Source organism: Amphibalanus amphitrite, unplaced genomic scaffold (genome assembly GCF_019059575.1).
Source record: "Amphibalanus amphitrite isolate SeventyFive unplaced genomic scaffold, NRLGWU_Aamphi_draft 001064F_arrow, whole genome shotgun sequence".
NCBI lineage: Eukaryota > Metazoa > Arthropoda > Thecostraca > Balanomorpha > Balanidae > Amphibalanus > Amphibalanus amphitrite.
In genome coordinates, this window is record NW_024882558.1 from 187,281 (window position 1) to 199,438 (window position 12,158).

The window sequence follows — 12,158 nt, forward strand, 5'->3', positions numbered from 1 at the left end:
AGCGAAGCGAGCGGAGTCTTTCCTTAGATTAACGGAAATTTCTGAGTATGAGCGGCCGGCCGGCCGGCCGGCCGGCCGTGCGGACGCTTTTGCGAGGCTTATATCTCAGCAACCACTTGACCGATTTACACGCGGTAATTTTTGTATGGTAGCTTCATTCCTTCTACCAAGTATTGGACTATTCCCGATGCATGCGGGTGACCCCTTATGCACGTGCCACGTGCAAAACGAAGAGGTGTCAGTTTTGTAATTGTTGCAATATCTCGGTAACTACTTGGCCGATTGCGCTGAAAGTTGGCATGTAGGTAGGCACCCATTAGGCACTGCATATCCATGTGCCAGAGTTGGGGTGCTGCTGCACGTGCGCACGTGCAGGGGTCGTTTCCAGATCTCGAGAACGGCTGCGCCGATGGCGCTCAAATTTGGTACACGGTTAGGTACCAGTTAGCAGGGTGCCGTGCACAAGTCAGTTGGGACCCATTTTGCACGTGCGCACGTGCAGGGTGCCGCTCCCAGATCTCGAGAACGGCTGGGCCGATTGTGCTCAAATTTGGCACATCGCTAGAAACCGGTCAGTAGGGTGCCGTGCACAAGTCAGTTGGAGGTACCCCCCGAAATTTCGCACGTGCAAGACTCACCCCCTCGCTCGCTCCGTTAGTCGCCCCAAAAGGCGCTATACTGGTATGGTAGTTCTCAGTAGTGCCTGGTATTGCAAACAGCTCTGCTGAAGAATAAATATTTTATCACATACCAAAGTGTGTTCGCAGCCACCTGTCGACATCAGTACCGAGAACAGGTCGCGACGGCTGTGTGAAAATCACCACCCGACATGTGTTGCCTGTCTTGTTAAACAGATTCGAATCATCCGTATCTCAGCGGCTAAACGCCCCTGTTGCGGCCGGGTCGTGTACAATATTGGAGAGGAAATGTCCACCCGTGTTGCGGTATGCTCTTTTTCACCAGGACTGCACTGCACTGTATGTTAGAGTTCATACGGGGCAGCCGGTCTTATCTCTTCAGTGTTCTGTCAGCGATCTATCCCGCTGCGTATTTCGCTCTGTGGATGAAGTATGTCGGCCGGAAATTTCCCATTGATTCCCGTACACACCTCGGCCGCGCAGATAAGGGGAAAGTAGTTGAGCTGTGTCCTGCTTTGGATAACGCGGCAGTCAACGTGGGTTTACTTTCACTGGGACAACTGTGTAGATGGTAAGGATATACGGGGTGTATGCAATAGCTGTTCCGTGCTGGCTCTGAAACGAGTTGGATATCCATCGGCCGCTCACCCTGTATCACGGATGTGTTACTCGGGCTGGGCAACTCCCTGTGGATGCCTCCCAAAAGGCGCGGCTCGGAAATGGTTGTGGTTTTGCGGCGACGCCCGGCCCCTGGCGGGTGACTGCAGTGCCCGGATGGGAAGGTAGCACCGGGCGGCGGAGACTGCAGATGGGCAGTGGGCGCTAGCACCACCGGGTCTCCGCTGCCATGGGGTCTGAGCCCGGCTAATCTCCCCAGGAGCTCATTACTGGTGGCACAGCCGAGATGACTGAGGCTTAGATTTTTTGCCGTTCTCCAGAGCTTGGAATGAAGATATGGTGATTGTTTTGGTTGCTAATTTTTGTAGAAATGCTAATGCTGGAATGAAGTTCTGATAATTGTTGGATAACGCTTTTTACGTCTGGACTAGTTCCAAGGCTAGGGCCCTAAGTCCTTCTTAGATACGTCCTCTGAGAGGCCACATAGTACTAAAAATCATCTTGTGAAAACGAACAGCATATGACATCACAACTCGTCGCCATGGCCATCTTATGATCTCCTGTGTGAGTCTCGGCGCCCCACAAAGCCAGCGACGTCCAGTCGCCTCCGTATTATGTCTTCTCGCAAATACTCCGACTTCTCCGCTCAGCCGGGTGGTCGTGTGGTCCGTTCACATTCCGAGCTGCAGGCTGAATTAGAGGCGGGATGACGTCAGAACGATGGCACTGGCTACATCTCCTCCCCCTTCCGTCTTCCGCGGCCGTCAACCGCAGCACTCTCCTCCGTGTGACTAGTTGCAGGCTGAGCCTGACGAGCTGGTCGCTGGCTCTCCTGCAATGCACCTCCCCCACGCCGGGGACCGGCGCGGTGAGGCGCTTAACCCTCGCCCTGGCAGGGCATTTTTCATAACACGGCCTGGCAGGGGGGGGGGTCGATGCGACCCCCCTCGCGATTGGCTCCTATGGCACCTAGAAACACCAAATTTGGTAGGTAGGTGGGCCCCCCGGAGTTCTCGCCCCTGTGCAAATTTGGTTGCTCTAGGTCAATATTTAGGGGGGTTTTGGGGGGTATAAATGTAAAAATTTCGCTAAAAACAGGTCAAAAGTTTTTCGCTTATAACTTTTGATCTAATTAAGATAGAGCAAAAAGAAAAACACCAGTGAACTCAGCACGTCAAGGCGCGTCGAATGATATACTTTTTAGCTTGCTTAAGTGTACTTAAAGTTTTTCTTAAATTTTAAGTAAACTTAAATTAATAAATTAAGTTCAAGTTAACCAAATTGCATCATATCGCATATCATTTGATTCGGCTGATCACCAGGAACACAATGATACCATTTTTTAAGCTCTAGCGTCATTATGTGCCAAGTTATTGGCAAAAACGTCATTTGACCTCAGTTGACCTCATTTGACCTGACCCATGGATAAGTACACCAAACAAAGAAGCACCAAGTGACCTGCTGTTAAGTACCGTGGTTTCAAAGTACAAAAGTGATAAAATGAAGCGGATATCTCCAGTATTTTCCGAATTTAGTATTTTCCCATAGGCTTAACATTACGACGAAATGACCTCTAACTGACCTCAGGTCAGTGACCTAAAAAAAACGGACTATATGTTATACAACTCGGTGAACTTAGCACATCCTGAAAGTTTGAACGAAATCAGTCGAAAACTGTGAGTTGGACAGGTGCAAAAAGAAAATTGAAATTTGACCATGACCTTGTACCGGTTTTTCTAACCTGGTGACCTGACCCGGACCTGAAATTTTCAGGTCATATGTAAAAAGGTTGCCCCATAGGCTGTGCCAAATTTGGCGGCGCTGCGCGCCGCCGTTTTTACGCTATCTTCGAAAAACCTTAGAGGGGGGGGGGGGTCGTAGGGGGGGGGGGGGTCGCATCGACCCCCCCCTGCCAGGGCGAGGGTTAAGGCGGGATGTTCCAGCTACTGACACCTGTAACGGTGTCAGGGGATGTTCTTCGACAGGATGTATCTCTCCCGGCGCCGACCCTTTCGATCAAGCCCTTCCAGCAGCCGCAGACCGACCACAGGCCGCGTCTGGCGGTGGATCGCTCCCCGCTGCCGTCTATTCGTCATGCACGACGTGTCACGAACTTTCCGGTGGCGGGCACAGTGCGGGGTAATTTTGTCTGGCGGTGAGGCGCGCTCGTCAGCCTGCGATGGGGAAGGGGAGGGGTTAGGGTCGTGGTCGGATTTACCTGTGAAGATTGCGCCGCTCTGCCGCCGAGGTATGCCCTTCGCGTGCCGGATGACGACGCGCTGAAAAATCCATGGAGATCTCTCACAAGATCCCCGCACGCTTTGCTTGGCTAGATTAGAGGCCTTCTGAAAATGCATGCATGCTTAACAGTGCTGATTAATTGATTCGATGGCGGTATTACGTCTCAAGTCAGCACGCTTTAACTATACCTACCACTAGATGCGCAGTGCACACGCCAATAGGGCTCTTAATTACGATCAAAGAGCACTTCGATCGAATGACCGGGAAGCTGACCGAATTGGAAATATAATATCCATACTAGCCTCACTGTGGTAACGAAAACCAAAACAATATCCTACATCGATGCCAAATGCACAATCATTTTCATATTTCAAACATCGATATATCTTCTCCCATGCGGATCATACACTGGCTCATGTCATTTTGCATTTCACTGGACATTTATTTACTATTTGCATATATCTCATGAATGGATTTTACTCATTGTTTTGCACATTTAAATTGGTCCGGCCTCTCAGAGGCAGAGGAGGATCCTCCTCAGCGGGTGAATGACGACAAGTTACGCCACCGGTGGCTGAGGGCGAGTCGTGAGCGAGTCTTTAACGGAACGAGAATGAACGAGCCGGCGGAAAGAGCCGGTGCCGACGGGCGTGCTCTATCACTGAGTAGGACAGCGTGTGGTGACAGCCGAGCCTCTCGCCGTTTCTGCTCTGCTGTGCTCTGTTCTCTCCTCTCCTCTCCTCTCCTCTCCTCTCCTCTCCTCTCCTCTCCTCTCCTCTCCTCTCCTCTCCTCTCCTCTCCTCTCCTCTCCTCTCCTCTCCTCTCCTCTCCTCTCCTCTCCTCTCCTCTCATCTCCTGTGGTATCCAAACGTGCAGCGATAACAGCTACCGTTATCCAACACGGCAGTAGCGGTGCCAGGTGATGCTCCTGTCGTGCTGCTCTCCTCTCCTCTCCTCTCCTTTCCTCTCCTCTCCTCTCCTCTCCTCTCCTCTCCTCTCCTCTCATCTCCTGTGGTATCCAAACGTGCAGCGATAACAGCTACCGTTATCCAACACGGCAGTAGCGGTGCCAGGTGATACTCCTGTCGTGCTGCTCTCCTCTCCTCTCCTCTCATTTCCTCTCCTCTCCTCTCCTCTCCTCTCCTCTCCTCTCCTCTCCTCTCCTCTCCTCTCCTCTCATCTCCTGTGGTATCCAAACGTGCAGCGATAACAGCTACCGTTATCCAACACGGCAGTAGCGGTGCCAGGTGATACTCCTGTCGTGCTGCTCTCCTCTCCTCTCCTCTCATTTCCTCTCCTCTCCTCTCCTCCCCTCTCCTCTCCTCTCCTCTCCTCTCCTCTCATCTCCTGTGGTATCCAAACGTGCAGCGATAACAGCTACCGTTATCCAACACGGCAGTAGCGGTGCCAGGTGATACTCCTGTCGTGCTGCTCTCCTCTCCTCTCCTCTCATTTCCTCTCCTCTCCTCTCCTCCCCTCTCCTCTCCTCTCCTCTCCTCTCCTCTCCTCTCATCTCCTGTGGTATCCAAACGTGCAGCGATAACAGCTACCGTTATCCAACACGGCAGTAGCGGTGCCAGGTGATACTCCTGTCGTGCTGCTCTCCTCTCCTCTCCTCTCATTTCCTCTCCTCTCCTCTCCTCCCCTCTCCTCCCCTCTCCTCTCCTCTCCTCTCATCTCCTGTGGTATCCAAACGTGCAGCGATAACAGCTACCGTTATCCAACACGGCAGTAGCGGTGCCAGGTGATACTCCTGTCGCGCTGCTCTCCTCTCCTCTCCTCTCATTTCCTCTCCTCTCCTCTCCTCCCCTCTCCTCTCCTCTCCTCTCCTCTCCTCTCATCTCCTGTGGTATCCAAACGTGCAGCGATAACAGCTACCGTTATCCAACACGGCAGTAGCGGTGCCAGGTGATACTCCTGTCGTGCTGCTCTCCTCTCCTCTCCTTTCCTTTCCTCTCCTCTCCTCTCCTCTCCTCTCCTCTCCTCTCCTCTCCTCTCCTCTCCTCTCCTCTTCTCCCCTCTCCTCTCCTCTCCTCTCCTCTCATCTCCTGTGGTATCCAAACGTGCAGTGATAACAATTACCGTTATCCAACACGGCAGTAGCGGTGCCAGGTGATATTCCTGTCGTGCTGACGGGGGACAATGACATGACACCACCAGACATTATCCAGACGTGATAAAGATTTCATGCTCTGCACAGTGAGTCATAGATATATCGATTAATTTCTGACAGGTCTCTAAAAAGTGCAACTGAAGAGGCTGGTCAGTGTTCTCCCTATTTGGGTGATCAGACAATTGATTCGCTATCGAGTTTGTGAAAGGCTGTCGATTCTTCCGGGTTAATTACCCTCATTGCAGGTTGTGCTAAATATGCAGTTTATCAGATATGCAAAACATCATGAGTCAACTGTCAACTACCCCCACATGGCTGGATCTGGATGCAACCGATACAGCTACCTACTGACGAAAAAATAAATGTCGCCATCAGACCTATGATCGTTTTGTCTTCATGTGATGTTACACGAGAGCATCGCCCTGGTGGAAGTTATGAGTCAGACCGGAGCGGCATGGCAGCGGCTGCGGTGGAAATCGCTCCACTGTGCGTCACACACCAACGATTGCCGTCCGTGGTCCGTGACACTTTCACAATTGATTCCCGGCGACACCGGCGGTATTTACTCGCGTTTTCAGAGCGCGCTTACCGCCGCTTTCGCCCCGCTACGAACGCAGACGGCAGTTTCACATTATTTTGGGTCATTCGAAAACACATGATGTACTGGGTAGTAACAAGTGACATTTTCTCTGATGCAGAAAGCATGCTGTCTCTATGTGAAATGAGTGGATAGTTGCTTGACTAAATAATTTACTACTTGAATGAGAAAGTATGCTGACGCATAAGCTTGTGCTGGGCTAGAGTTTAGCATGTTACCCCGTGGCTCTCGTGAATTAGCTACCTATTCAGGACAGTGTCTTGCAATGAGTTAGAGACAAACTCAAGCCAGAGGACGACAAATATGTATAAGCCACGGTGCAGCGATAGTCCAGGTTTCGGACACCAATGTGCGGAATGTGGGACAGGGGCTCCCCTAAAGCCATGCGCCCTATACCTACATTGTAACATTGATTCTGGCATACTCGTGTATGCATTGAGACTCTGGCGTTAGATTTCATTGCTGCCATAATATTGAGGGGAAATGCCCTTTGCATATTTTCAGCATTTCTGTTGCAAGATTCAGCATCGATAGCGAGAGTTTAAGCGCCTTTAATGATCTGCACCTTGACTAAATGCTTAGCCAAGTGCGTGAACTTCATTGCATTGCAAAGCTTCTTTGTCCGTTATGCATGGGTGATTGCGAACTTCCAAGGCAAAGTAGAAGTTGATAACCATCTAACATGTCCAACGCAATTGATGTCACCACCCTTTGAATTCAGTGGTATAAGGGATTTTACACTCGCTGATACATGTATTATGTAAACAGTTAGCAGCGCGTGACACGGCATTATTTGAATAATTTTCTCCTATGTGTAAATTTTTTCCATCTTGTTTTTTTCAGTGCCAAAACTGCGGTTAAGCTTTGCTTTTTGCACGATTCAGTTTTTTTTAATTTTTCATGGCAGACGATATATGAAAATACGTGGCTCTGAAAGATGTGCCTATTTCGTTTGTATGTTACATGCATAGGGAATTGGTATGCTGTTCATTACTAAAACGAGTATGTTATGCATTTTTTCTTCTTAACTTTGTAATGGATTTAAATAGGATCGTCGAAGAAAGCAAGGAATATTGCACTTGACATGATTGTGGTGCTTGGTACTCGATTATTGCTTTTTTTTAGTTAGAAAAAAACGGCTAACGCGCGTTTTACCGAGCCGTGGAAACATTAACATATTTCCAATATAGCGTTAACACCAAGGTGTATCACATTTGTATATCGCATTAAAAGATATCTACATTGGAAACATACTTTTAGGCAAGCGCCTCCGCCCACAATAATTGGACACAGGGTCACGCACACACGCCACACAAGGTAACCTGATCCTGATCACGTGTTTGTTTTACTTTACTTCTCTGTCAACGCCCACGTGTAATTGAGGTGGAGTCCAAATGAGCTGATCGTTTTCCGATCACGCCATTTTCCTCTCCGCTGCGCCCACGCATGGATGCTGAATGTTTGATAGGACAGCTGGATGAGGATAGTTGGTGTGGAATGGAAATGAAGATATTGGTCAGAATTGGTGAAGCAGTGCATCTGTGTACAGCACAGCACTCTAAATGCTGTTGAATGATTGAAATTCAATCCTCTATACTGCTGCCGCTGTCGCCACGATCACATCTCTCGCCCATTGCCCTGCCCGGGTCACATACCGTGCACGGGCCGGGTGCAGACTGCAGCTGTGACCGCAGCTCTCCCAGCCGTACCTCTGTGCAGACTGGTGTGTCTGAGCTCGGAGACACGTTCCCGTGGGAGCTGGCCGGTCATGACCGGACGGAAGACGCGCCAGACTCCGCGGCGGCGGCTGCATCGTAGGTGGTGGGGATAAAGACTATATAGAGATGCCAATCTAATATAGTACCAACCAACCTTTTGATGCACTTAGCCAACAGCACCAAGTTACTAATACATTTTTATTTGTTATTTTGCGTTTGGATGCAAGTGTTATTGCCGTTATAACTTGGATAAATTATTAGCATTGAAATGTTCCAAGATTGGGAAACAGTTTTTGTTTCCACCGGGCTAATTTTTTGGGGTATTGCATCATGTTGTTACGGCTGGCCAATAATCTGAAAATGATATCACCAGTAAAGACGCCTGCGGTGACGGTGACGGTGCTGCTGGTGCCGATGACAGCATAATTTATTTGGTAGTGGTGTTTAACCTTCCAGGCGGTGGGGGGGGGGGGCATTTTTTGCCCCCCCCCTTTAGTTTTTCGATATATCTCGAGAATCGCTGCGCCGATCGTCACCAAACTTTCAGTACCCTCCCGGGAGTAGCTAGCGCACATGGTGACTAACATTTTTTTCCAAAGGCTATGATAGGTTGGCCGCTAATGACGTCAGAGTGACGTCATTTTTGCCATTTTCGACCCAAAAAAAGGTTTCGCGGGAAGAGCTGTCAGGCCTACAGCTTTAGAGATACAGAAAAATGTTCCAGACATAGAAGGTGTGGAATCAAGAGGGCTACAAAGCTGTTATTTCGGTTTTTCGAATTTTTGGATTTTGACCCCCAAAAATCAAAAAATAGATTTTTTGAAAATAATAGCTGAAAAATCCAAAAAGTTTTTTAAATTTCGAAAAAACCGGAATATATGTGATAGTCCCTACCGCCTTCTATCTACATACCAAATTTGAGATCAATACCTCTATTTTTGGCCAAGTTATAGCGAAAAAACTGTTCAAAATTGATGACGTAAAATTTTCAAACTCAATTTTTAGCAATTCTAGACCTCGTGGCGCAAAACAAAGACCATCATTAGACTCCCCGTGACGAGCTGCATCGAATTAATACCCATTTTATGCAAAAATATCAACTTTGAAATTTGACCTTTTTTGACCTGACCTTGACCTGACCTCCACCAGAAAGTGACCTAAACCGTACCTGATGGTCTTATAACCAATACCATTGAGCTAGAAATAAAAAAACTGGCCATAAAACATGCATCGCACAACCTTAGTAAAGTTGGGTTCAAGTGGTGACCCTTGGTGACCTTTGGTGACCTGACCTGTGACCTGACCTGGTACGACCAGTGACCTCTAATAGCAACATATGTACTAGACAACTGACGCCTTATCGCTGATTTTCGACAAAATGCGTTTTACTCGGTGTTATAGCGCTTTCCCTAGAAGCCCCGTGAACGGTGAAATATTTTATCTTTGACCTGACCTGTGACGTCATCGGTGACCCCGAGGTCAATGAAATTTGGTTTCCTTCGACAAATTTGACAGGACTATCGAACGCCGTTTGAATTTTCCGGATCCGTCCAGTAGTTTCGGAGATACGAGGGGGGGGGGCAAAAAATGCCCCCTCCTGCACCGCGCGGAAGGTGGCTGGGAGGCCCACCGCCTGCCAGGTTAAGTTTTTTTTTTAGACGCTGAACGCCAGCTTTGATGCCGTGCAGATGTCTCTAGACGTGCTCTGCAAGAGAAAATTTGACTGCAGATGAGATACGGGTAATAATTGAGGCAGTTAGTGTACTTCCCTGATCATGGCTGCATTGTTCGAATGCTAAGGCCTGGGAAGGTCATGCACCTTATCGAAAAAGTTTTTGTTATTTCCATAACGTCATGAGCACACCGCGCATTGGTGCTGCCGTTTGCATATTTGAACCGGTCTGTGTCGTGAAAGGCATACGACCTTCTATCAGACAATATACTTCCTTGAACCCAGTCGGGCACGCTCAATCACGGAAATGCACAATCTAAAATTGCACGAAGATGTATCATTTAGCGTGCATCCCTGCATGGCTCTGGTACTCAACAAATATGCCGTTATATTTTTGGGCCATATTTTCGCACAGGTTTCGTGCCAATTTGAACAAATGCTGCTCAGGCAGCGCCACTCTTATGTTTTAAGGATTTGATTTTCTCATGAATTGCAAATGAGCCTTTCGGTATGCTGGAAACTCCAATTATTTAGCCAAGGGCCGTTTTGGCGACCGTCAGGGACATTTGTTCTCCATACCTGTTAAATATCTCTAACTTGTTTTCTGTGTTTAAATGGCCTTGAACTTCTGTCGCGCTTTTGGAAACAAGCGAGTCTCTTTTCACATTTAAATGTTCTTGTGACAGTTCTAAAGAGCTATCATGCTTCTTCCTGTCTTTTACGGAATGTGCCGTGAAAAGTGATGCATTTTAAGCAGCGAAACCCGGGCGGGGCGTTCCACGGCTCGAAGAGAGTACCTATATTGTTCCTGTCGCGGTGTGGTATGCGGTTTAAATGTCTCCGCAGATCCCTCCCTGCCTTAATTGCCACCTTTTTATCGGCTGTTCTGTTGTGGAGACAGAGAAGCGCGGCTGATGTCACGGTGACAAACGTGGTAGCCTTGACTGAGGACTGGGCGTGACGGAGGCCGTCGTCCTCTCAGGAAGGCTGCGGGCACCTCCCGTCAGTGATATATGCGCTGCTGTGTTGGTTGGACTAGTCCAGAGGGCCACTCAGATTGGTCCTGAAGACCACCGTGGGCACACACACGACCGGCTGCTAACATGAGAAGAGATAGCAGCAGCACTTCTCTTATTTTGATTACGTCGGGACGTCTCTCCCGGAGACCACGCCTCATGCTTCTGTCCCCGACCTGACCCTAGATGTTGGTCATGTTGATGCAACTCATCTTGAAGGTGACGCCCATGACAGCGCAGATCTCCGATGCAACGTCGCCAGATTCTGCTGGACAAACACAGGGTGTTGATTTCATCATGCGCCCTGCGGTGGGGCTCGCCGACCTTCGAGCCGCCCCGACTGGTGTCGGACCTCCCGGCCGTTTCATTAGGCTCATTTGTTAACGTTTGTGATGGAGCTGACACTAGCACTCAGCGACCTCCTCAGCCGGAGATGATGGCTCTCCAGCCTCCGGCGGTAGGTACAGGTGACGCAACCGTGTCGCCTGGATCACGGAGAGGTCGTGACCTCGGGTCAACGCAGCGCCGAGTGAGGGCTGGGGATGTTATCGGACAGCTGTTGGCTTGTTGTATTTCGAACGACAGCTTGCTAAATGTCTTTTCGTCGTGACCAAGGGGTGGTGCCGACCCTGACGTGAGCATTGATTACTTGTATTGCCTCATCGAATGGCATCTGCCGGTGGTTGTCAGACTCTGCGGCTGGCCGTAAAACCGATCGCGTATGGGCACGCTCGTAAGGCACACTGCGGCGCGACATTGGACATGGGCCATCGATCAGCTCATGGCCGGTCCCCCGCGGACCCGCAGCGCTCTCAGAAATTACACAAACTTGTGAAACGGCAGTCGCCGCCGCCGCCGCCGCTTCAGACGGCGGAGAAAAACGGCGAACGTCTTTAGACTTGGATGAAAAACGACGCCATCTCCGCAACGCACCTGAGTCGCGCACAAAACAGCTCAATCGTCCCCCTGCGTCGCGGATGCCTGCTAAATATGGAAACATGCCATCGTTGTGTTCAATCTTACAGGAATTCCCATTTATTTTCGGAGGCCTTTGACGTGGTCCGTTCATTTGTTATCGTCCACGCTACAGTGAATGGTCTTCGGTCAGTTGTCCGCGGTTCGGTAGCTGCGCTGTATGAGTGGTACCGGTCAGAGACCTTGTAAGTTGTTTCCAGTTTGGATATACAATGCGTTCGTGATGATTGTGACATGCAGTATTGCATATGGTTTGATGAGAAGACATTGAATCGGGATTATTTCACGTATTGTAGACTTTTGGTGTTTATTTTTTATATTTTTTATCAGTCTGGCTGCGCTTTTTGGCATCTGTGTGGTTGTAAGTTTTACCTTTGCGTTTTTTTTCCCAATTAATGCCCGTTTGGAAAGGTTTCTGCCGCATAATAATCCCATCAATTACCGGCCGCCTTGCGGTGAAGGAACTCCTGGTTCCATTCCTCCTTACCTACGTCATGCGGACCACTGACTGCTGCTGTCTCCGCCGCCGCCACCACCGCCGGATGCCTAAGCCTGTAGGACCGCCGCCG

General features: G+C 49.5%; 1 protein-coding gene across 1 annotated transcript in view; it reads left to right on the forward strand.

Moving 5' to 3' along the window:
* LOC122369708 overlaps positions 1–8,026 on the forward strand; it is a 64,685-nt gene extending 56,659 nt beyond the window's left edge. The window contains exon 6 of the mRNA XM_043344625.1: positions 7,928–8,026. Within this exon, the coding sequence (XP_043200560.1) occupies positions 7,928–8,026 (99 nt within the window). The remainder of the gene's footprint in view (positions 1–7,927) is intronic.
* The last annotated feature ends 4,132 nt before the right edge of the window (positions 8,027–12,158 follow it).